We start from the raw sequence: 25,993 nt of genomic DNA, 5'->3' as shown, positions 1-25,993 counted from the left end.
GGGGTGGGTGGGGGGATGGAGATGAATGGATGTGGGAGATAGGGAGGGAGGGGAGGGGGAGATGGGAAGGGAGGGGTGGGTGGGGGCATGGGGATGAATGGATGTGGGAGATAGGGAGGGAGGGGAGGGGGAGATGGGAAGGGAGGGGTGGGTGGGGGGATGGGGATGAATGGATGTGGGAGATGGGAAGGGAGGGGTGAATGGGGGCATGGGGATGAATGGATGTGGGAGATAGGGAGGGAGGGGAGGGGGAGATGGGAAGGGAGGGGTGGGTGGGGGCATGGGGATGAATGGATGTGGGAGATGGGAAGGGAGGGGTGAATGGGGGGATGGGGATGAATGGATGTGGGAGATGGGAAGGGAGGGGAGGGGGAGATAGGAAGGGGGGGTGAGTGGGGGGATGTGGATGAATGGATGTGGGAGATGGGGAGGGAGGGGCAGGGAGATGGGGAGGGAGGGGCAGGGAGATGGGAAGGGAGGGGTGAGTGGGGGGATGGGGATGAATGGATGTGGGAGATGGGGAGGGAGGGGAGGGGTGAGTGGGGGGATGGGGATGAATGGATGTGGGAGATAGGGAGGGAGGGGAGGGGGAGATGGGAAGGGAGGGGTGGGTGGGGGGATGTGGATGAATGGATGTGGGAGATAGGGAGGGAGGGGAGGGGGAGATGAGGAGGGAGGGGTGAGTGGGGGGCATGGGGATGAATGGATGTGGGAGATGGGAAGGGAGGGGTGAATGGGGGGATGTGGATGAATGGATGTGGGAGATAGGGAGGGAGGGGAGGGGGAGATGAGGAGGGAGGGGTGAGTGGGGGGCATGGGGATGAATGGATGTGGGAGATGGGAAGGGAGGGGTGAATGGGGGGATGTGGATGAATGGATGTGGGAGATAGGGAGGGAGGGGAGGGGGAGATGGGAAGGGAGGGGTGGGTGGGGGCATGGGGATGAATGGATGTGGGAGATGGGAAGGGAGGGGTGAGTGGGGGGATGGGGATGAATGGATGTGGGAGATGGGAAGGGAGGGGTGAGTGGGGGGATGGGGATGAATGGATGTGGGAGATAGGGAGGGGGGAGGGGGAGATGGGAAGGGAGGGATGGGTGGGGGATGGGGATGAATGGATGTGGGAGATAGGGAGGGAGGGGGAGGGGGAGATGGGAAGGGAGGGGTGAGTGGGGGGATGGGGATGAATGGATGTGGGGGCATGGGGATGAATGGATGTGGGAGATGGGAAGGGAGGGGTGAGTGGGGGGATGGGGATGAATGGATGTGGGAGATGGGAAGGGAGGGGTGAGTGGGGGGATGGGGATGAATGGATGTGGGAGATAGGGAGGGGGAGGGGGAGATGGGAAGGGAGGGATGGGTGGGGGATGGGGATGAATGGATGTGGGAGATAGGGAGGGAGGGGAGGGGGAGATGGGAAGGGAGGGGTGAGTGGGGGATGTGGATGAATGGATGTGGGAGATGGGGAGGGAGGGGAGGGGGAGATGGGGAGGGAGGGGAGGGGGAGATGGGAAGGGAGGGGTGGGTGGGGGGATGTGGATGAATGGATGTGGGAGATGGGGAGGGAGGGGAGGGGGAGATGGGAAGGGAGGGGTGGGTGGGGGGATGGGGTGAATGGATGTGGGAGATGGGAAGGGGGGGGTGGGTGGGGGGGATGGGGATGAATGGATGTGGGAGATGGGGAGGGAGGGGAGGGGGAGATGGGAAGGGAGGGGTGGGTGGGGGGATGGGGTGAATGGATGTGGGAGATGGGAAGGGAGGGGTGGGTGGGGGGATGGGGATGAATGGATGTGGGAGATGGGGAGGGAGGGGAGGGGGAGATGGGAAGGGAGGGGTGGGTGGGGGGATGGGGTGAATGGATGTGGGAGATGGGGAGGGAGGGGAGGGGGAGATGGGGAGGGAGGGGTGGGGATGAATGGATGTGGGAGATGGGAAGGGATGGGGTGGGTGGGGGGCTGTTGGTTGCCTTTCCAGTATTTGGCGCATTGTCGGTGCTTTCTTGGTGCGGAAGGGTCCGGGTCGTTGGTGGGATGGGTGTGCATTGTATCCATTCATATTTCTCATTTCCTTTCTTTGAGGGATTGTTTTGCATTTTATCCATGTCATAGTTCTCATTTTCTTTCTTCGATGTGGTATGTGTTCCACTATTAGTGGCTCATTGCCTTGCCTAGAGGGGTGGTAACGTATTTGGATGACTAGGAAGCATTCAGAAGCCCAACCGCCGACCTCTGCCGTCGGACCCAGTTGTCACTGTCCCGAATGGAGAAGGGAAAGACAAAGAAGAGGAAAATAATCTTTGTCTCATCTCACCGGGTTCATTTTCTTTGCAAGGCGTGCTACTGCCTCCATCCAGATGATCCCACGTCGGGGAGGATTCTGGTGCCTGGTTTTCTGGGGTTCCGGGCTCTCTCTGGCTTTCCTCGGGCCTCTGATCGACGTCGCACACGTGGGGTTTCGGCTGGTCCCCCGCTCTGCCGGCCGGGGGAGTGCCCTCCCCTTCCAGCTCCCCACCGACCCCGTCAGCCTCTGCTGGGCTCCAGACCGTTTCCGGCGGCCGCCTCTCGTGTGCGCTGAGGTCCCAGTGCGAGGGTGGGACGGGGAGAGTGAGCTTGGGCTTCCTGGCAATGGGAGGAGGGGTCCTGCCAGGCGGTTTGGGCTTCTCGGGTGTCAGAGCCCGTACCCGGTCAGTGGGGCTGGGGCCACAGGGCAGCGGCTCCTGCGTGGACATCGACAGGAGCTCTCCATTGACCGTGGCTGTAGTCTCGGACTCGCTGACCCTGCTCTCTGAACTCACCGGAACTGCACCGGGAGTGACCTCCCCTCCGGAGTGATGAGGGTGCCTGACAGGACCGCGAGGGGACGAGGGTTGCTGCATGACCCCCCTCGGGGGCTCGGGCTTCGCTCTCCTCAGCTGCACCGAGCGCAAGGCCTCAGCCGTGACGAGGAGGGGGCCCGCGGGGGCCTTGGGGCTGTCCAAGCCGGGAGGGAGAGGGGAGCGTGGGGGGTTCCCTTCCCTGCAGAGCGCCTTTGGGTCCAGTGGGGGTGGGGCAGGGAGTGTGGCGCAGGGAGGGGGTGACGTGGGCAGAGGAGGGGCCGGAGGGGGTGAGGTGAGGCGGGGTGGGGTCACGAAAAGAGCTGGAGGGGGTGGCGAGGGCAGAGGAGGATTGGGAGGGGCTGGCCCAGGAGGAGGGGGAGGGGGTGATGTGGACAACTCAGGGGATGCTTGTGGAAGAGGAGGAGGCGGAGGAGGTGACGAGGGAGGCACTGAACCACGCACACGAGGTGGAGGGGGAGTGATTCGACAGAGAGCGGGAGGGGCTGATGTTGGCAGAAGGTGGGTGGGAGGAGGTGACAACAGCACAGGGGCATTGGGAAGGGGGGAAGCCGGTCGAGACCGAGTGGGAGGGTTTGAAACTAGTCTCTGGGCACCAGGAGGGGACAACAAGTGTAGTTGGGGAGCAGTGTAGGGTAAGGCAGGCAGTGGGCCCCCAGCAGAGGGCTGAGGGTCAGCGGGACCGGCTGGGGGCGGGGGCCGCGACTCCGAGGCGCTGGAGGACAGCGAGGCGGAGGAGGAGGAAGCGGAGAGCGAGGAGCGGAGGGAGGACTTGCGCTCGGGCACCTTGGGCTTGGCAGGCCGGGGCGAGGCCCGGTGCGAGGGGCCGGGGCCGGTCGGCGTGTTGCACTGGCTGGAGTACCCGCTGGAGGGCGAGGTGAAGCCCTGGGGCTGGGAGGCCGGCTCCCAGGCCAGGCCGTTAGCCCGCCAGCCCTCGGCCTCGGGGCCGTCGGAGCGCAGGCTGCTGGTCTCGCTCTGCGACGGCGTGGAGCAGGCCCGGCTGCCGCCCGTCGAGCGGCCGCTGCTGTTGCTGCTGCTCTGACTGCAGCTGCGGACAAACCAGGGGTCGGGCTCCCGGGGGCTGCAGGCCGAGGCCCCGGCAGGGAGGCCGGGAGCCTCCTGGCGGCCCAGTCCGCCCCCGCTCTCCAGTGAGCGCTGCAGGCTGGCGATCAGCGACGGGCTGAGCACCGGGTCCCCACCCCCCTTGGGCCGGCGCCGCAGGGAGTCGGTGCGCGTGGGGGGGGGCGGTGGCTTCCTGGTCTTCCTCAGCGAGATACTGCGCGACAGGGTCCGCTCGCGGCCCTCCGGGCATGGGACGGGGGCCAGGCGGATTGTGGAGGGGGAGGGGGAAGGAGGCGGTCCCGACGGAGTGTCTGAGGTGGGCGACTGTCGGGCTGAGGAGCGGAGGTTCGCCGGCACCTCCTCCTCCACGGCCTCGGAGCGCAGGGCAGCGGGCGAGGCCACCCGTGCCTCCTGGGGCTCCCGGATCTCCTGCGTGCCGGTCCCGAACAGCGGGGCGCTCTCCTCCGGTCGGCGCAGCGAGACCCGGGCCCCGAGCCTCCTCGGCAGGCTGTGGGAGCGCATCTCCGGCTGGGCCCGGGGGCCGCTGTCCACCGACACATCACCCGAGGAGCCGGACAGCTGGGCTGCGATCCCCTGACCCTTCTGCGCCCGGATCCGGCGGACGGAGGGCGGCACCACCTTCACCTCTTCCGTCTGGCAGGAGGAGTCCCTGGTGCTCGAGCGGGCCCGGCCCGGCCCGTGGCTCTCCAATCGGCTCAGGGTGGAGAACTGGCCCGGCAGGGTGGCGCACGAGCTTCTGGCTGGGGTCGTCCCGGTTCCTGCCAGCATCAAACACAGTTTGTGACCACTTTGCACAGGGAAAAACGATAGAAACTTCCATTGCCTGAGTACCAGGATCAATGTGGATAATACAGCCCAAGAACAGGCCCTTTGCCCCACAAACACGACACCTGCAATAACCATGGAAATTTAAACTAATCCCATCTGGTCCGTAAAGGGCTCTCCCTCCCCCAGCATCGCTAGTAAATTCTGCAGGTTCTGCCTCACGGAGGGCAGCATCCGTTTTCAAGGATGTCCACAACCCGGGCCACACCATCAACTCACAGATGCCATCAGGCAGGATGTTCAGAAGCCTAAAGTCTCGCACCAGCAGGTCCCTTCGACTGGTCAGTTCTTGAACCCTGCTCACTACAGTTTAGCACCAAATTTGAAGTTTTATTTGTTCTAACTGTGTTCTTTCTTGTGAAAACGGCACATCATTTATTATCGATTCAGGTTTCCTTGTGGATGCTACTTCTCTGACGCTCTGTGCCTGCAGTTCATCACCGCTGGTATGTACGTGTGCTTGGGCCGATTACAGTAAAACTGACTTTAACTTCCCACTCCCTGCCCGCAGGTGATGGCTGGTACAGACGGTATGGGCTGAAGGGCCTTTCCCCCCACTCTCTGACTTACTTATTCATCAAGGCTGAAGAATCATTATGTCTGTCCATCTATAAAGGGGCATTCACAACCTGGTGATGCCCCAACACATTCTGCACTACTACCTGAACGAGAGTTTCTGAGACAGAAGATAACGGGTTCTAGTCTCACTCCAGACATCCAGGCTGACACCAACACCACTGGACGTAGTGAATTTTGGAATGAGACACAGAGAGGGATGTAGGAAACGCTGAGGCACAATGTCGACAGGGTGTTACCCACAGAGGGTTTATTCCTCATCAACCATCTCATTAATGCCACACCGAGGGAACTTGTTGCTTGAATATCAACTGTTGTGTTTCCTAAATGATGACAATGAATGAACTACCAAGATACTTCATTGGTTATGAAGTGTTTTCTAGCTGGCCGGTGGTGTAGCTGCATCCGCACCAGACTTTGAGGCGAGAGGTCCCGGGCTCAAATCCCGCCGGCCCCCTTGCTCGCTTTCCATCCGTGCTGGGTTGTCGGTCGAGCTAGCAACTCAGCCTCGCAAAACACAGGTGAAAATGCTGAGGAAATGGCATTGTGGATGTGCCACAAAGCATGGGAAGGAACAACACAGTGCTGTGGCGTTTCCTGAGGGGCACTGTACGAACGATCCTGTCTTTGCTGTGGACGGGGTTGAAAGAGCAGGGGACATTGGGAGGCAACTGCTTCACAAGCAAGCTGTGGCTGGACAGATCCATGGACAGGGAACTAGGGGAGCTTTCCTGGCTGCTCTTCTGCCAAAGATACGCCGCTGGAAGATGCAGAGAGCTTGAATGATTCTCAGCCACATCCTTTCCATAAGACATAGGAGCAGAATTAGGCCATTCAGCCCATCGAGTCAGCTCTGCCATTCCATCGTGGTTGAGTTATTTTCCCTCTCAACCCCGTTCTCCTGCCTTCTCCTCGTAATCTCAGATGCCCTTATTGGTCACGAGTGTCTGTTTTAAATATACCCAATGACTTGGCCTCCAGTGTGGCAATGAATTCCACAAATTCATCACCCTCTGGCCGAAGAAGTTCCTCTCCATCTCTGTCCTGAGGGACGTCCTTCTATTCTGAGGCTGTGCCCTCTGGTCCTACACTCTCACACTATTGAAAACATCCTCTCCCCATCCACTCTATCAAGGCTTTTCCCAAATGAGGCAATTCTGGACCCTGGACCATCTTGCTACCTGCTCTCAAACTGTGTTGGAGAGGGAGGGGGTGGGGGGTCAGGTGCAAAATACCGGTTAGCAGAAATGTACATACGTGGTCACAGGTGAGAAGAAAGCAGGGCAGGACTATGAATACGATTTCTGGCAGCCATACCTAGTTCCTTCTGGACGGCCTCAGGCAGGCCAGTGATGGTCCGTCTCCGTTTGATTTTCGTCGTGCGCCTCAGGGGGCTGTCGGAGTGTACGAGAGATCGCCTACAGCTGGCCTGGCGGTCAAAGCTCTCTCCTGATGGGGAGCAGCAGAGTAACTGTTACCGCACACACCCACACTATGAACCTGTCTTCCCCACCACCTAACTCTGACAGTCCACTCAAGGCCTTCTCAAATGGCTCTACTACCATGAGAGAAAGGAGCAGAATTTGGCCATTTGGCCCATCGAGTCTGCTCCACCATTCCATCACGGCTGATTTATTATCCCTCTCCTGACTTCTCCCCATTTCCTTTGATGCCCTGACTAATCAAGAACCAATCAACCTCTGCTCTAAATACCCAGTGACTTGGTCCCCACAGTCATCTGTGGCAACAAATTCCACAGATTCACCACCCTCTGGCTAAATAAATTTCTCCTCATCTCCTTTCTGAAGGGATGTCCTTCTGAGGCTGTGCCCTCTATAGGAAACATCCTCTCCACATCCACTCTATCTGTGTCCTCTGGTCCTAGACTCCCCCACTATAGGAAACATCCTCTCCACATCCACTCTATCTGTGTCCTCTGGTCCTAGACTCCCCCACTATAGGAAACATCCTCTCCACATCCACTCTATCTGTGTCCTGTGGTCCTAGACTCTCCCACTACAGGAAACATCCTCTCCACGTCCACTCTATCTGTGTCCTCTGGTCCTAGACTCCCCCACTATAGGAAACATCCTCTCCACATCCACTCTATCTGTGTCCTCTGGTCCTAGACTCCCCCACTATAGGAAACATCCTCTCCACATCCACTCTATCTGTGTCCTCTGGTCCTAGACTCCCCCACTATAGGAAACATCCTCTCCACATCCACTCTATCTGTGTCCTCTGGTCCTTGGCTCCCCCAGTATAGGAAACATCCTCTCCACATTCACTCTATCTGTGTCCTCTGGTCTTAGACTCCCCCACCATAGGAAACATCCTCTCCACATCCACTCTATCTGTGTCCTCTGGTCCTAGACTCCCCCACTATAGGAAACATCCTCTCCACATCCACTCTATCTGTGTCCTGTGGTCCTAGACTCTCCCACTACAGGAAACATCCTCTCCACGTCCACTCTATCTGTGTCCTCTGGTCCTAGACTCCCCCACTATAGGAAACATCCTCTCCACATCCACTCTATCTGTGTCCTCTGGTCCTAGACTCCCCCACTATAGGAAACATCCTCTCCACATCCACTCTATCTGTGCCCTCTGGTCCTAGACTCCCCCACTATAGGAAACATCCTCTCCACATCCACTCTATTGAGGCCTTTCAATATTCGAGAGGTTTCAATGAGATCCACTTTCATTCTTCGAAACGCCGGGGAGGACAGAGCCAGAGCCAATCACCCGTCTAGCCGACCCCCCACCACCTTCCTTTACCCCGTTGTGTACCTGTTACGTTTATCGGGATAACATCCGTCTGGATGGCCTGTGCTTGTTGGCGCATTCTCTCCTCCGGAGTGGGCAGCGGGAGGGCCTTGGTCCAGTTCGTCTGGACGTCAATCTCAGAGAGGTCTTTGGGAACTGGGGTTTTGGATCTCCTCGAACGGAACAGCTTTTCCTCGTCCGGCGATGACGCTGCGGGCTTCACAAAGAACACGCACAAATGGAAATTATCCGGAGCAGGAAACTGAAACTCAGCCCCCACGCGCCAACGCTAACTGGGATAACGAGGAGGATATTCAGCCCCCTGCAATCTGCTCTACCATCGCACGACTAAACCTTATTTCACCTGCCCACCTCCCCTCATAATCTCAAAAACATGGTGGAAAGGAAGACAGGGATCAGCTTTACATCTCACGTGTGCAGTGAATTCCGTCCTTTGCATCAACGACCATCACAGTCCGAGCTTGTGCCGGGGGCAGCCTGCAAGTGTCGGCAAGCTTCCAGTGCCAACGCAGCATGCCCACAGCTCGCCAAACCTCAACCCAACCTACTGTAAGCCTGTGGAATGCGGGCGGAGATCGGAAACCCCTTCAATCACGGGGAGAACGTACAAACTCCTTACAGACGGCACTGGGAATTGTACTCCCAGCACAGGCGATGTAGTGCTAGGTCTGTTTGTGGGCAGTGTTCCACAACTCCATCTCCCTTGGTATGAAAAAATGTCCTCAAAGTCCCATGCGTGGTCAAGCACTGCTTTTAAGTGTAATGTCCCAGAAGCATACCCAATCGTTTCGACTCCAGAATATGCTTTTAGTTGAACTGCCTTTCCTAGAATAACATTCCACATATCTTTTATCTCCTCTGATCTGCTCCTATCGATGTTCTCTCCCACCATCTGATCAACAGATGTTGACTTAATCTTCTCCATAGAGTTGTAGAACAATTCGACACGGATTACGGACCCTTTGGCCCCAACAGACACACAAGTGATTCTGCAGATCCTGGAAATCTTGAGCAACACACGCAAACAATGCCGGAGGAACTCCGCAAGTCTACCCAGCAATATATGGAAGGGAATAAAGAGTCAACTGTTTATTCTCCTCCGTCGACGCTTCCCAACTTGCTGAATTCCTCCAGCAGTTTGTGAGTGATGAGGACTGATCAGGAGACGGTTCTGGACTTTGGCAAGATAAAGGTTGACCTCCCTCTGTTGCACATCAATGGCTCTGCGGTGGAGAGAGTGAAGTGCACAAAGCTCCTTGCTGTGCACATAACGGACGGTCTAACCTGGAGCCACAACACCTCCTCACCAGTCAGGAAAGCCACAGCAGATTCTACGCTTTCTGAGGAGATCGAGGCATGCAAGCCTTCCCACCCCCATTCCAACAACTTCCTACAGGAGCAGCGTCGAGAGTGTCCTGTCTGGCTGCATCACTGTGTGGCACGGAAGCTGCAGGACGTACAGAGGATAGTGAAAACCCACCCAGAGGATCGCCAGGGTCTCCCCCACCCCCCCCCCCCACCTCCATTTGTGATATTTACTGGCATCGTTGTGGAAGGAAGGCCTGAAGCACTGTTGAGGATCCCTATAACCCATCCCACAACGCCTTTGACACATTACCGTCTGGGAGGAGGTACAGGAGCATCAGGACGAGGACTGTCAGACTGGGCAACAGCTTCCTCCCTCAGGCGGTGAGACGAATGAATACCCTGCCACCACCGAGGTCTCATCAAGCCAGTGTGCTGTGCACTACATCCATTTTTGAATTACATGTTAACTTATCTATGGTAATGCTTTGTTTTATGGTCACTGTTTGCTGTGGTCATTTCGTTTGGTTGGATAGTCCGATGATAATAAACTTGAAACTGACTGCAGTCCCCAACCAGCTCGTCCCAATTTCCTGCAGTCCACCCACATCCCTCTAATCCCCTCCACGTGCGTTGTAAATGACACAATTCGAACTGCCTCGACCACTTCCTCTGCAGCTCATTCTGCTATACTCACCACCCTTTGTGTGGAAAAGCTGCCTCTTTAAATCTTTCCCCTTCTCACCCTGAATCCATGCCCCTAGTTTTGGACCCCTCTACCCTACATGAATCCCGTCCACCTTATCAAAGATTGAAAGGATGGACAAGGGCGTTTCGTCCTCCCCACAAAACAAAACGATGGTACCCATTAAAAGAAGAACATCAGCCCCCCCCCCCATGCACAAAATCGAGAGAGTCCAGCCGTATTCAGTTCAGCTCAGTGTTCATCATCTCCAGGCCGTCCCGTTTCAAAATCACCCAAATTAGCAACGAGAAGGGAGCAACTGGAAAGCAGAAACACATCGTAACGTCAGCTACAGAGTCCAAACCACAAGCAGCGTCGATTCAACCATGCCCAAGAGCCAGAACTCCTGCACAATCCTTCGACAGAGAGAGAGAGACACACGCAGACACTTTCCTCCGGCAGCAGTGTGCAAGAGGCTGGTAGACGGCACTGAACACCCACTCGTCTCTCTGCACTCGCCTCGATGATTTCAATCTTCCTCGGCAATTTAATCGGCCAGAAATAGAGTTGATGATGCGCTCGCGCTGCATCTTGGCCTCCAGGCCGCAGGCTTTGTTCGAATCACTCCCAGGGACAGCAAAGACCAGACTGCTCAATCGGCCCGAAAAGCACACCGCCAAAATGCCGATCACAGAAGCAGAACCACGTTTGAAAGTAAAAGAAAGCAAAACGGAAGGGAAAAATGTGGTCTGGCGAACTTCGCACTCGGTCGCATTGTTTGCTGTCGCCATCTTCCTCGGGACTCCAAGAAGTCTCTGCCTCTCATAATTTTAAATGTTTCTAGAAGGTCGACCCTCAATCTTCTCTATTGCAAGGTATGAAGTCCCGAGCTTGGACAACCTCTCCCTATAACTCAGGCCCACTAATCCCAGCAACACCTCAGAAATCTTTTCAGCACCATGTCCAGTTTAACCAGGCCTTCCTCAACCCGGTGACCAAAACTGTACAGAGTGCCCAAGTACAGCCTCAGCCCCGTGTACCCTGCCATTAGCTGAATTGTCACAGGCAAGCCTGATTGATTATCCAAATCCTGGGTGTGTCCATTAGTCCAGATGTCCACTCTGATCTCCAGTGACGGAGGCAGTACAGACTGAAGTGGATGGTCTACAGCAACAGAAGATCACAAACATAGTCATACAGCTCTACGGCCCATCTAGTCCGTGTCTAGCCCCATCAACCTGCACCAAATTTCTCTTATTTGCATCCACCACTTCTGCTGGCAGCCTGCTTCACACTACCCTCTGAGTGAAAAAGTTCCCCCTCAGGTTCCTCTGAAACATTTCACCTTTCACCCCAGACCTATGACCTCTAGTCCAAGTCTCACCCAATCTCTCTGGGAAAAGCCTGCTTGCATTTATCCTATCTATACCCCTCATAGTTTTGTATACCTCTATCAAACCTCCCCTCCTTCTCCTACACGCTAGCGAATAAAGTCCAAGCCTATTCAATCTTTCCCTATAACTCAGCCCCGGCAATATCCTTGTAAAAAAAAGGTACTTCTTTATTTGAGAGCAGTGGGCCTGATGGTGTACTGAATTGAACACAATCGTTTTTACACAGCTTGAGACCAGCCATGAACCTAAACGACACAGATATTAAGTGCGGCCTTAAACCGTCTAATTCTCTGAGCACCCGATTATGTTGGCACCGGGACTGTGAATGGTCGACGTAGCCTCCCGATGTCACACTGCATCCAACACAACAAACCACCCATCACCGAGGACAGTATCGAAGGAGTGCAGGGAATGGAAAACTAAAAAAACAGCAGAACTATTGTTGGATTCCCTCATGAAAAAAAACCATGAGCTTTGGAGCAATCTTAAGGGGCGCAGTCAGTAGGATAATCTTCTCCGTGGCAGAGAACATGAGAAGCAACAGGTTCAGAGGGGTTCTAAGGAACAACAGGGGTTGATAGAGTCTGCCTGAGCCATACAGCTGAAAACTAGGCCCGTCAGCCCAGTCTGTCCACACCAACCATCAAGTACCCATCTATATCAGTCCCACTTCTGAGGCAGAGACTCCTATAGCATTTAAAAAATATTGAGGCAAGCACTTGAATCACCAAAGTGCCGAAGGCCCAGGACCAGAAGCCAAGATGGGTATTTGCTTGTTGTCATGGAGACGGTGGGCCACAGAGCTGCATACCTCCTGATCACAACCAAACATAGCTAGGTTTAACCAACACTTGCAAGAGGGCATCGACCTGTGTTAGACAAGGTGAAGAGAAATGTTCCCCCTGCAGGAACTCTGAAATCCCAACCCATAATGGTGCGGGGGGGGGGGGGGGCATTAAAGCAAGGAGTAAAAGCAACAGCACTTGTTGAGCAAGGTTTCACGCCAAGCCAAGCAATTAATAGTTGCCCGCAGCAACCTGGCAGGAAGGAAATGCCAACTTCACTTGGTTGGGAGAAGTTAAGGCATTGAGCTTTAGTGCAGGGGTTTAAAGAAAGCAGAGGACGAGTGTCAGGAAAAGAAATCTGGTGTATTAGTGTCTGGGGTCGGGCAGTGGGCAAGGGGCCACGCAGCAGGCAAGCAAAGCACTTTGTCACACGTGCTGAGCAGCGTGTGTGTACCTGGTGGTTCCATGAAGTCAAATGACAACAGACGCTAAGGCAAGCCTGAGTGAGGCAGTTTAAGGGGCTAAACCGCTAGAGTGGAAGAGCAGAACAGAGAAAAACAAACGGAATAAAGTGACTAAACAAGGCAGCAAGGAACAACAGTGACAGTCATCATTAAACAAGTCAATGACAGCTTCCATTAACAACCTGCTATGTGGTTTAGCTCTAAAATAGCCAGTGCAAAAACATTTTGAACTTAACTTATAAATTCTCTGCTTGAGTTCAGTTCCTTGAAGCGGTGGGTGTGAGACAACCCTGTAGCCAGTAATGTCAGTGTGAGGGAGCTCCTGACTGTTCAGTGACTGTGAGGGAGCTCCAGTCTGTTCAGTGACTGTGAGGGAGCTCCAGACTGTTCAGTGACTGTGTGAGGGAGCTCCAGACTGTTCAGTCACTGTGAGGGAGCTCCAGACTGTTCAGTGACTGTGAGGGAGCTCCAGACTGTTCAGTGACTGTGAGGGAGCTCCTGACTGTTCAGTGACAGTGTGAGGGAGCTCCAGACTGTTCAGTGACTGTGAGGGAGCTCCTGACTGTTCAGTGACAGTGTGAGGGAGCTCCAGACTGTTCAGTGACTGTGAGGGAGCTCCTGACTGTTCAGTGACTGTGTGAGGGAGCTCCAGACTGTTCAGTGACTGTGAGGGAGCTCCAGTCTGTTCAGTGACTGTGTGAGGGAGCTCCAGACTGTTCAGTGACTGTGAGGGAGCTCCAGACTGTTCAGTGACTGTGTGAGGGAGCTCCAGACTGTTCAGTGTCAGTGTGAGGGAGCTCCAGACTGTTCAGTGACTGTGAGGGAGCTCCAGACTGTTCAGTGACTGTGATGGAGCTCCAGACTGTTCAGTGTCAGTGTGAGGGAGCTCCAGACTGTTCAGTGACTGTGAGGGAGCTCCAGACTGTTCAGTGACTGTGTGAGGGAGCTCCAGTCTGTTCAGTGACTGTGTGAGGGAGCTCCAGACTGTTCAGTGACTGTGTGAGGGAGCTCCAGACTGTTCAGTGACTGTGTGAGGGAGCTCCTGACTGTTCAGTGACTGTGAGGGAGCTCCAGTCTGTTCAGTGTCAGTGTGATGGAGCTCCAGACTGTTCAGTGACTGTGAGGGAGCTCCAGACAGTTCAGTGACTGTGAGGGAGCTCCAGTCTGTTCAGTGACTGTGTGAGGGAGCTCCAGACTGTTCAGTGACTGTGAGGGAGCTCCAGACTGTTCAGTGACTGTGAGGGAGCTCCAGACTGTTCAGTGAATGTGTGAGGGAGCTCCAGACTGTTCAGTGACTGTGAGGGAGCTCCAGACTGTTCAGTGACTGTGAGGGAGCTCCAGACTGTTCAGTGTCAGTGTGAGGGAGCTCCAGACTGTTCAGTGACTGTGAGGGAGCTCCAGACTGTTCAGTGACTGTGATGGAGCTCCAGTCTGTTCAGTGTCAGTGTGATGGAGCTCCAGACTGTTCAGTGTCAGTGTGAGGGAGCTCCAGACTGTTCAGTGACTGTGATGGAGCTCCAGACTGTTCAGTGACTGTGTGAGGGAGCTCCAGACTGTTCAGTGACTGTGATGGAGCTCCAGACTGTTCAGTCACTGTGAGGGAGCTCCAGACTGTTCAGTCACTGTGAGGGAGCTCCAGACTGTTCAGTGACTGTGAGGGAGCTCCAGACTGTTCAGTGACTGTGAGGGAGCTCCAGACTGTTCAGTGACTGTGTGAGGGAGCTCCAGACTGTTCAGTGACTGTGATGGAGCTCCAGACTGTTCAGTGACAGTGTGAGGGAGCTCCAGACTGTTCAGTGTCAGTGTGAGGGAGCTCCAGTCTGTTCAGTGACTGTGATAGAGCTCCAGACTGTTCAGTGACTGTGAGGGAGCTCCAGACTGTTCACTGACTGTGAGGGAGCTCCAGACTGTTCAGTGACTGTGTGAGGGAGCTCCAGACTGTTCAGTGACTGTGATGGAGCTCCAGACTGTTCAGTGACTGTGAGGGAGCTCCAGACTGTTCAGTGACTGTGAGGGAGCTCCAGACTGTTCAGTGACTGTGTGATGGAGCTCCAGACTGTTCAGTGACTGTGTGAGGGAGCTCCAGACTGTTCAGTGACTGTGAGGGAGCTCCAGACTGTTCAGTGACTGTGTGAGGGAGCTCCAGACTGTTCAGTGACTGTGTGAGGGAGCTCCAGACTGTTCAGTGACTGTGAGGGAGCTCCAGACTGTTCAGTGACTCTGTGAGGGAGCTCCAGACTGTTCAGTGACTGTGAGGGAGCTCCAGACTGTTCAGTGACTGTGAGGGAGCTCCAGACTGTTCAGTGACTGTGTGAGGGAGCTCCAGACTGTTCAGTGACTGTGTGAGGGAGCTCCAGACTGTTCAGTGACTGTGAGGGAGCTCCAGGCTGTTCAGTGACTGTGTGAGGGAGCTCCAGACTGTTCAGTGACTGTGAGGGAGCTCCAGACTGTTCAGTGACTGTGTGAGGGAGCTCCAGACTGTTCAGTGACTGTGAGGGAGCTCCAGACTGTTCAGTGACTGTGAGGGAGCTCCAGTCTGTTCAGTGACTGTGTGAGGGAGCTCCAGACTGTTCAGTGACTGTGATGGAGCTCCAGACTGTTCAGTGACTGTGTGAGGGAGCTCCAGACTGTTCAGTGACTGTGTGAGGGAGCTCCAGACTGTTCAGTGACTGTGTGAGGGAGCTCCAGTCTGTTCAGTGACTGTGAGGGAGCTCCAGACTGTTCAGTGACAGTGTGAGGGAGCTCCAGACTGTTCAGTGTCAGTGTGAGGGAGCTCCAGACTGTTCAGTGACTGTGAGGGAGCTCCAGACTGTTCAGTGACTGTGAGGGAGCTCCAGACTGTTCAGTGACTGTGTGAGGGAGCTCCAGACTGTTCAGTGTCAGTGTGAGGGAGCTCCAGACTGTTCAGTGACTGTGAGGGAGCTCCAGACTGTTCAGTGACTGTGATGGAGCTCCAGACTGTTCAGTGACAGTGTGAGGGAGCTCCAGACTGTTCAGTGACTGTGTGAGGGAGCTCCAGACTGTTCAGTGTCAGTGTGAGGGAGCACCAGACTGTTCAGTGACTGTGAGGGAGCTCCAGATGTTCAGTGACTGTGAGGGAGCTCCAGACTGTTCAGTGACTGTGTGAGGGAGCTCCAGACTGTTCAGTGACTGTGAGGGAGCTCCAGACTGTTCAGTGACTGTGTGAGGGAGCTCCAGACTGTTCAGTAACTGTGGGAGGGGCAGAGGATTTTCCACAGTGTCCTGGCCAATATTTATCTCCAAACAGACGATCAGTAGGATAACACACTGTCTATGCATCCCAGGAAAGGTTTAGAGGAATAAAGATCATGCGACAAATAGGACAAGCTTGGCTGGGCGGGGTCTAGCCACGTGCAGGTCAATGAGACTGGTCAGTCTAGCAGTTGAGCACAGAGTAGATGGACCAAAGGGCCAGCAGGCAAGCTGTGTGACTGATTATCACCCTCTGTTTGTGGGAGTTTGCCCTCTGGGTGGTGTCTGTGAGATCCGCCTACCCCGGTGCCAGTGGTTACCGCGATGGTATTACAGTTCGGGGCGTGGGAGTTCCGAGGTCAGTTCCCACACCGCCTGCAGGGAGCTTGCAGGATCGTGTGGGTTTCCTCCCATAGTCTAAAGAAGTACTGGTTGGTAGGTTAATTGGTCATTGTGATTAGGCTAGGGTTAAATATGCAGCTGGGCCATAAGGGTCTGTTCGGGACAGTATCTCTAAATCAATCTATTCATTTCTGTTTAGCGACCCAGCACGATTACCAGCCCTTCTGGCCCAACGAGCCCACGCCACTCAGTTACACCCATATGACCTGCCCCCTAACCCTAACCCTAACCCACGCCACTCAGTTACACCCATATAACCTGCCTCCTAACCCTAACCCTAACCCACGCCACTCAGTTACACCCATATGACCTGCCCCCTAACCCTAACCCACGCCACTCAGTTACACCCATATGACCTGCCCCCTAACCCACGCCACTCAGTTACACCCATATGACCTGCCCCCTAACCCACGCCACTCAGTTACACCCATATGACCTGCCCCCTAACCCTAACCCTAACCCACGCCACTCAGTTACACCCATATGACCTGCTAGCCGGTACGTCTCCGGAGGAAAAGCCGTGTGGTCACAGGGAGAACGTACAGACTCCTCACAGACAGCAGCGAGAACTGAACCCCGGTCACTGCACGGCGCTAACGGTGACACAACCCTGCGTCCACTCCCACCCCAACAAAATAAACGAAATGTAGTCTGCGACTTCACTGGAACTGCAGCCATTTCTGGAAGGGTCGGACTGCAGCGATGCTACACCTCCACCACACCGACTGGGCTGTGATGCAGTCTCAGGAAAGGAAGCAAGGGAGAACACCGGGAGGATTTCAAAGCAGCCTCACCACTTGGTCGTGGTCTTCCTCCTCGTCCAGGTGATTTCCAGCCAGATGAGATGATGTTGAGGAGAACAGTGGGGCCTGGGAGTAATACTGCGAACTCCGAGAGCCATCTTCCCTCAGCTTGTCGCAGTCTAGAGAGAGAGAGAGAGAGAGCGCAAGTGTTATAACACAGAACATGCTGCCCTTTGACCCATCGGCCGGCACCTGGACCATACCCCTCCCATCCACGTACCCATCCAAACTTCTCTTCAATGTCGAACAAACGTGTCCATCACTTCCACTTGTACCACACTCTGAGTGAAGAAGACCCCCTTCTCAGGAGGGAGTGGGAGGGGCAGAGAGAAAATATAAAGAACAGTGGTATTTCTCACATGTAAATTGAAACAAAGAGTGAATATGTTGTTCCTCATCAGCAAGGGCCGTGCTGCGGAGAGTTGCCACACTTCCAGTACCAGCGCAGCAAGCCTAGAGCTCACTAATCCTAACCTGCTTGTCCTCGGACTGTGGGAGGAGATCCACGCGGTCACGGGGGGGACGTACAGACTCCTCACTAACTGCAGTGGGAACTGAACCCCGATCTTATCGCTGGTGCTGTAATAATAATATACTGACTGCTTATGCCACCCTGGGCCCTCAAAGCTAATATTTTGTTCTGGTTTTGTATCACCGGTATGCATCGTGAAATTAGTTAACTTTGCAGTTAGCAATGCAATAGATGATAAATACAGAAAAAAACAATTACAGTAAATATATATGCATATTAAATTGTTAAAATAAGTAGCACAAAATCAGAAATTTTAACAAGTAGAGAGGGTGTGTTCATGGGTAAAAATGTCCATTCAGAAATCAGATGGCAGAGGAGAAGCAACTGTTCCTGAATTGCCTTCAGGCTTCTGTACCTCCTTCCTGATGGTAACAATGAGAAGAGGGCATGGCCTGGGTAACGAGGGTCCTTAATGATGGACGCTGCCTTTCTGAGACACCACTCCTTGAAGATGTCTTTGGAGGCTGGTGCCCTTGATGGAGTTAACTAATTTTACCACTGTCCGCAGTTTACTTCGATCCTGTGCAGTAGTCCCTCTATACGAGACGATGATGCAGCCAGTCAGAATGCTCTTCACGGTACATTTGTAGAAGTTTTCAAGTGATAAATCAAATCCCTGAAACTCCTGATGAAATATAGCTGCTGTCTTGCCTTCCTTATAGCTGCATCGAAATGTTAGGACCAGGTTAGATCTTCAGAGATCTTGATACCCAGAAACCTGGAATTGCTCACTCTCTCCACTTCTGATCCCTCCATGACGATTGGTGTGTGTTCCTTTGTCTCGCCCTTTCTGAAGTCCACAATCAGCTCTTCAGTCTTACTGACATTGAGTACAAGGTTGTTGTGGTGACACCTCTCAACTAGCTGATACATCTCGTTCCTGTAAGCCCTCTTCTCACCATCTGAGATTTCTGACACTCTCAAATTTCTGGCAGACTGCTAGTGTCTTCCACAGTGAATAAATTATTTATTCAGTTCACCCGTCATCTCTTTGCCCCCATTATTCCCTCTCCAGTGTCATTTTCCAATGGTCTTACATCCACTCTTGCCTCTCATTTACTCCTTTATATATCTGAGAAAGCTTTTGGTATCCTCTTTTATATTATTGGCTAGCTTACCTGAATACTTCACTTTTTCCCTCCTTATGCTCATTTCTGTTGCCTTCTGTTGGTATTTTTAAAGCTTCCCAATCCTCCACACTAATTTTTGCTATATTATATGCCCCCCCTTTTGCTTTTATGCAGTTTGTGACTTCCCTTGTCAGCCACAGTTGCCTGATCTTCCCCTTAGAATACCTCATCACCTTTGGGATGTATCTACGCTGTGCCTTCTGAAATGCTCCCAGAAAGTCCGGCTGTTGCAGTTCTACCTTCATCCCTGTTAGTGTCCCCTTTTGGCCAGCTCCTCCCTCATGCCTGTAATTCATTCCAATTCTCTGTAATACCGATACGAGTTAAGAAGACACAGCAACACCTCTACATCCTTAGCAAAGATTCTGCATGGCATCTTTGACTAACTTCTACAGATGTGATGTGGAGACTGTATTACGGCCTAGTATGGAAACACCAATGCCCTTAAATAGAAACTGAGTGGATACTGCCCCAGTTGGGTAAAGCCCTCCCCACCTTTGAGCACATCTACACGAAGTGCCGTTGCCTGGACCCCCACCACCCAGGTCATGCTCTCGTCTCACAGCTGCCATCAGAGAGAAAGTACAGGAGCCTCAGGACCTTCACCAAGTTCAGGAATAGTTATTACCCCTCAACCAAAGGAGAACCCTCACTTGCCCCATCACTGAACTGTTCCCTCAACCTATGGACTCACTTTCAAGGGCTCTTCCTCTCATGATCTCGATATTTACTGCATATTTATTTATTTTTAATCTTGTATTTGTACAGTTCACTGTCCTTTGCCCATCGGTTATTTTTCTGTCCTGTTGGATGTGGTATTTTATTGATTCTATTATGTTTCTTGGAGTTATTGTGAACGCCCACAAGGAAACGAATCTCAGGGTTGTATATAGGGACATGTATGTATCTGATAATAAAGTTACTTTGAACTTGACCTCCTCTCTCTCAAGCTGCAGGATGAATTCTATCATGAGTACCACCTCCCAAGGGTTCTTTCACCTTAAACTCCCTAGCTAAATCTGATTCATTACACATCACCCAATCCAGAATTGCCTTTCCCCTAGTGAGCTCAACCACAAGCTGCTCTAAAAAGACACCTGGTAGGCATTCCCTCCCCTGGGGCTCAGAACCAATCTACCTGCATAACTAAATCCCCCGTGACTATAGCAACATTGCCCTTATTCCGCGCCTTTTCTATCTCCCATTGTAATTTATACCCCACATCTTGGTTACTGTTTGGGGCCTTGTATACAACTCCCATCAAGGTCTTTTTACCCATGCAGGTTTTTTAACTCTATCCACAAGGATTCTACATCTTGCAATCCAATGTCACCTCCTTCTAAGGATTTGATTTCATTTTTTACCAATAGAGCCATCCTGCCCACTCTCCCTACTCACCAGTCCTTTCAGTACAAGGTGTATCCTTGTATGTTAAGCTCCCAACTATCATCTTCTTTCAGCCACAACTCAGTGATGCCCACAAATTCATACCTGCCAATCTCTAACCATGATACAAGATGATCTGCATATTCTACATACTGTGTAGTTACATAGAAGCATAGAAAATAGGTGCAGGAGTAGGCCATTCGGCCCTTCGAGCCTGCACCGCCATTCAGTATGATCATGGCTGATCATCCAACTCAGAACCCTGTACCTGCTTTCTCTCCATACCCCCTGTTCCCTTTAGCCACAAGGACCATATGTAACTCCCTCTTAAATATAGCCAATGAACCAATATAAATAAGTTTATAATATGTTTCAAATATAACACCTTCAGTCCTGTATTCATCACCTATTTCGATTTTGACCCCATGTTACACTTCACCTCATCCCAGTGACTGCAATTTTGGCCTATTTTCTGCCTGTCCTTCCTGACACTACACACCGATTTGACTTGTATACAACTACTCCATCCTCAGCCCTATCACTCTGGTCCCCACCACAATCTGCCAAATCAGTTTAATCCCTCCCTGAAAACTAAGAATACGGGTCCCCCCCAGGTTCAGGCGTAATCTACCCCTTTTGTATATGTCCCACCTTCCCAATGATCCAGAGATCGCAACAGATTCTAGAGGAAGAATCAGAACCTGAACGGGCTTTATTGCCACGAACTTCGTTGTATTGCTGATGGTCCTCACCCATCCCAGCCTGGCACGTGGGACAGGGCTGGAAGAGCATGATCGTACTAAAGCAACAAATTTCATGACAATCATCACAGATGCCATGTCCCTCACTGTTCCCACGGCAACACTGTGAGGGTTTTTTTAATTTCTGGGTTTGTTCTGGGGTACCATCAAGAAGGTGGCTCGTGCGAGCAGTTCTGATGAAAACCATCAAACGTTCCCATTTTAGATTGCTACACCTGAGAACCACAATTTCTTACGTGTACTCGACAATCAGTCACATCATTTTAAGGCAATTTTTTAAAAATCTATTGCTTCTCGAGACCAAAGGAACTCAAACGTTCTCTGGTCACTGGCGCAGTACACCTTTTAGACAGCGGAAGAGAGGAAGGCACTCTGGTTTAAAAGTTCGTCTAGCGAAGCGTGGGTTTTGACTATCCTGCTGGAAAACGTACAGTCTCGGGTATATAAAACTGGAGATGTCAGAGCTGTACCAGAGGAATATTAAAAGCAGTTGTCTTTTTTGTTTTACGGAGTCTTGGGAATCCCCTGCCATTCCAGACGCAGTGATACACAGTTTGAAGTCTTCACAATTCACTGCCCAAGATAGGACTGCTGAGGCTTTCACAGGTAGAGGAGGTGGAGTGCTTTACCATCAACTCCTCGTGGTGTACAGTGCTGTCCCAGTCCCGGTCATCCATCTTATCTGCCTCCGGAGTTTTCAGAGCTCATCCTGGTGGTGGTGTACATCCCATCTCAGGTGAGTGTAAAACAGGCTCTAGATGAACTGACTGACATAATCAAGAGGCATGAAACAGCACATTCTGATGTCTCCCCCTTCATTTTGGGGGACTTCAACCAAGCCAGCTTGTAAAAGTCCCTAAATAACTGTTATAACGATTATCAACGTATCACTTGTGGAACCAACACACTGGACCACTGTTACATCACCATCCAGAGCACTTACCGTGCAGTTCCTTGCCTCACATCTTCTACTCCCTGAGTACAGGCAGAGACTGAAGACTGCAGCACCAGCAGTGAGGGCCAAGAGAAGCACAGGAACGCTTACAGGACTGCTTTGAATCGGTGGACTGGGGATTCATCTTCGTGTCCGAATGAGTACACCACAGCTGTCACTGACTCCATTAAAAACTGTGTCGATGACTATGTGCCTATGAGAACTTACGGTACCTACCCAAATCAAAAGCCGTGGATGAACCAGGAGGTTTGTAGTCCAGATCTGTGACATTCAAGTCTGGTGACCCAGGACTCAAATGCTATGTATAAACTTGTTGATGTCACAACTACTGTTGGCAGAATTTCAGTCGGTGACGAAAAGGCACGCAGGAGTGAGATAGATCAGCTCGCTGAGTGATGTCATAGCAACAACCTTGCACTCGATGTCAGCAAGATGGAAGAAGAACTGATCGTGGACTCCAGAAAGAATAAGATGAGGGAACACACACATAGAGAGATCAGAAGAGAAAGGGTGAGCGATTTCAAGTTCCTGGATGTCAGCATCTCTGAGAATCTATCCCGGACCCAACAGTTGCAAATATAGCAGCTGTACTTCATTAGGAGTTTGTCACCAAAGCCACTCACAAATTTCTACTGATGTACCGTGGAGAGCGTTCTAACTGTCTGACATGGGGAGGCACGGCACAGCATTGAAAGAAGCTGTGGATGATTGTGAAGCTCTGTTGTGGGCTCTAGGCTCTGTAGCATCCAGGCCATCTTCAAGCAGCAACGCCTCAAAAAGGCAACATCCATCACTGAGGACCCACACCACCCAGGACATGCTCTCTTCTCATTCTTACCATCGGGAAGGAGGTACAGAAGCCCAAAGGCACACACACACTTATTGTAATTCAACACTGCTATGACTATGTATTGTAGTGTACTGTTGCTGCAAGGACAACAAATTCCACGACATATGCCGATGATTGAATTAAATTGATTATTCATTACCATAAAATCCATGAAGTTTAAGCCCCACGACTCCTGAACTTAATGAGAACATTGTACTTACAATCACTGAAAGAATCAGAGGTTCTACAGTACTGCTGGATCATCCTTTGAATTCACCTTTCAATTGGCCACTGTTTCACTCAAACACAAGATTGTCCTTATAAGGCAGCACACTTCCCAAGGCCTGGCAATGAGTTCCCACAATCTATTGTGCAAACATTTATTGTTAACTTAGTGAGACAATGAGTTGGAAGTGGGGGTAGGGCGGGGGAATGTGTGATTCACAGTGGTGTTTTGAGCAGTAAGCAGCCATTTCACACTGATAGCAGGATCTATCTGTTACAACCCTACCTTCTATGTTTTCAGACATTTCCTTACAAAGTATTTCTCTCAGTAATTGGTCTAGTTGTACAGAACCAGCAAGAGTGAACATACAGGCCTAACAACACTAAAAATGTAAAAGGATTTGACTTTGATCTCCTTTTGTGCATTTTAAAACTTCCAAACGTAGTACAGCACAGGAACAGACCCTTCGGCCCACAATACCTGTGCCGGACATGACGCCAAATTAAACTAAATTTCTTCTGCCAGAACATGACGCAAATCAAAACGATGGGTATCGCAGCAGCCTGGCGGTGATCGCAAGTACTTTACAGCATTCACAATCACCGATCGGGGTTCGATTCCCACCGCCATTTGTAGACAGCTTGCAAGTTCGCTTCCATTTTGCGCACGTCTGCCCTCACCCCGTCCTCCCACCACCCCACCAGTGATAGGGTTCCTCTTGTCCTCACCTACCACCAGCCTCCACGTCCCGCACATAACTTTCTGCAACTTTCACCATCGCCAACGGGATCCCACCACCAAGCACATCTTTCCCTCAGACCCCCACTTTCTGCAGAGATTGCTCCCTATACAACCCCCGTGTCCATTCGTCCTTCCCCACTGATCTCCCTCCTGGCACTTATCCTTGCAAGTGGAACAAGTGCTACACCAGTCCCTACACCTCCTCCCTCACTACCATTCAGATCCCTAAGCTGTCCTTCCAGGTAAGGCGACACTTCGCCTGCAAGTCTGTTGGGGTTATATACCATGACTGGTGCTCCTAAGTGTGGTCTCCTGTATTTTGGTGAGACCCAACAGAGACTGGGAGATCGCTTTGCCGAGCGTTCCATCTGCCAGAAAAAGTAGGATCTCCCAGTGGCCATCCATTTTAATTCCACTTCCCATTCCCAATCCGATATGTCAATCCATGGCCTCCTCTACTGTCGCGATGAGGCCACAGTCAGATTGGAGGAACATCACCTTATATTCCATTATGGAAAACTCTGAACATCCTCTACATAGCACCATCCAGAGACAGAGAAGCAGTTTCAGCGACAGGTTGCTATCGATGCAATGCTCCTCAGACAGGATGAAGAGGTCAATACTCCCCAATGCCATTAGGCTTTACAATTCTACCGCCAGGACTTAAGAACTTTTTAAAAGCTATTATTAATGCTTTTTGAGATAGTGATTTAGATGCATATCATATATTTTACTGAGTTAAGTATTGTATGTAATTAGTTTTGCTACAACAAGTGTATGGGACATTGGAAAAAAGTTGAATTTCCCCATGGGGATGAATAAAGTATCTATCTATCTATCTATCTATCTATCTATCATCTGGGTAGCCTCCAACCTGATCGATTTCTCGAGATTTTGGTAATGCTCCCCCCTTCACTATTCCCCATTCCCTTTCCCCTCTCTCACCTATCTCCTTGCCTGTCCATCACCTCCTTCTGGTGCTCCTCCCCCCTTTTCTTTCTTCCAGGGCCTTCTGTCTTCTCCCATTAGGCTCCCCCTCCTCCAGCCCGGTATCTCTTTCACCAATCAACTCCCCAGCTCTTTACTTCAGCCCTGCCCCCCCCCCAGTTTCACCTCTCACCTTGTGTTTCTCCCTCCCCTCCCCCCACCATTTCAGTCTACTCCTCTTTTTTTCTCTCCAGTCCTGAAGAAGGGTCTTGGTTTGAAACGTCGACTGTACTCTGCCTGGCCTGCTGAGTTCCTCCAGCATTTTGTGTGTGTGTTGCTCGGATTTCCAGCGTCTGCAGATTTTCCCTTGTTTACATTCTTCTTGTGCTGTGCGGGTTTCCTCCCGAACTCCCGACACACTGGCGAGGGTCAGTAACCTGTGGACATGCTACACCGCCACTGGAAGTGCAGCGACATTTTCCGGGCTGCCCTCAACAACACCTCCGCTATTCCACTCCATAATTTAATGTAGATGTGACAAATAAAACTAATCTTTATATCTTTTTATTAGTCCCTCCATTCAGGTCCTGTCATCGGCTACTCCTGGGGTCGATACCAAATATCGAAGCTTGAAGGTCAGTCAAGCAGAGGTCTGAAAGTTGTAGCCCAACGGGCGAAGCCCTGGGTCTACGAGAAGTTCAATGGAGAAGAGAGAGGCCCGTTCTCTGGAGTCCTGTTAAGGGCATTGTGTGTGCATGCCTGCGCGCATGGGTTGATGGGTGGGTGGTGGGAGGGAGCACAGGGGATTGTTTTGCTGTTGTGTTCTGTGTCACTCACTGTGTTTCGGTATCGTGGGTGTGTCATTACGTGTGCATAATAAAGGGCTTCATTTCCCACTGAGCAATGCAATGGGTTCACCCGGAACGAGAGGCTACGATGGTTACCTGGTCGTGCGCACACAGGATAGAGCAGCAGTCCAATAATAAAAGGTTCTAACTAAAACCCACGCCAAGTTTGTCTGTATTAAGAACAAACATAACATGCTGTCCAGAAGACGGCGCGAGGCCTCAGCATGGAGAATAAGTGAATGCCGTGTGAGGCTGAGAAAGGGACTTTGTGAGTACAAAAGGTGCTGGCCGCAAGTGAGGTCGGACACTAGTTACGATGAAGAGAAGCTGGCCTGTGAGACGAGAGAGCAGTTGCTCCTGAAGTTCAGCAGTCACCGGATTCTGGTGACAGGACAAGAGTTCCCGTCGTGGGTAGATGAAGCCCCCCTGCACCTATATGCAGGTTACTGATAACCAGAAACGCTTCAAACAGCGATTCGATACGTTTAGCTGCTAACAGAGCAGA

At 52.2% G+C, this 25,993-nt stretch overlaps 1 protein-coding gene across 6 annotated transcripts in view; it reads right to left on the bottom strand.

Annotated features, from left to right (window-relative positions):
* The window catches only part of LOC140730848 (NHS-like protein 1), a 436,201-nt gene that overhangs the window by 8,325 nt on the left and 401,883 nt on the right, over positions 1-25,993 (bottom strand). For all 6 annotated transcript variants that reach the window (XM_073051802.1, XM_073051806.1, XM_073051805.1 and 3 more), the window contains exons 3-6: positions 17,145-17,272; positions 8,106-8,298; positions 6,633-6,764; positions 2,309-4,672 (exon numbers count right to left, since the gene is read on the bottom strand). In XM_073051802.1, the coding sequence (XP_072907903.1) occupies positions 2,309-4,672; positions 6,633-6,764; positions 8,106-8,298; positions 17,145-17,272 (2,817 nt within the window). The remainder of the gene's footprint in view (positions 1-2,308; positions 4,673-6,632; positions 6,765-8,105; positions 8,299-17,144; positions 17,273-25,993) is intronic.

The sequence above is a fragment of the Hemitrygon akajei genome, chromosome 7, assembly GCF_048418815.1.
Source record: "Hemitrygon akajei chromosome 7, sHemAka1.3, whole genome shotgun sequence".
In the NCBI taxonomy this organism is placed as follows: Eukaryota; Metazoa; Chordata; class Chondrichthyes; order Myliobatiformes; family Dasyatidae; genus Hemitrygon; species Hemitrygon akajei.
This window is presented reverse-complemented; position numbering and strand designations above follow the sequence as displayed.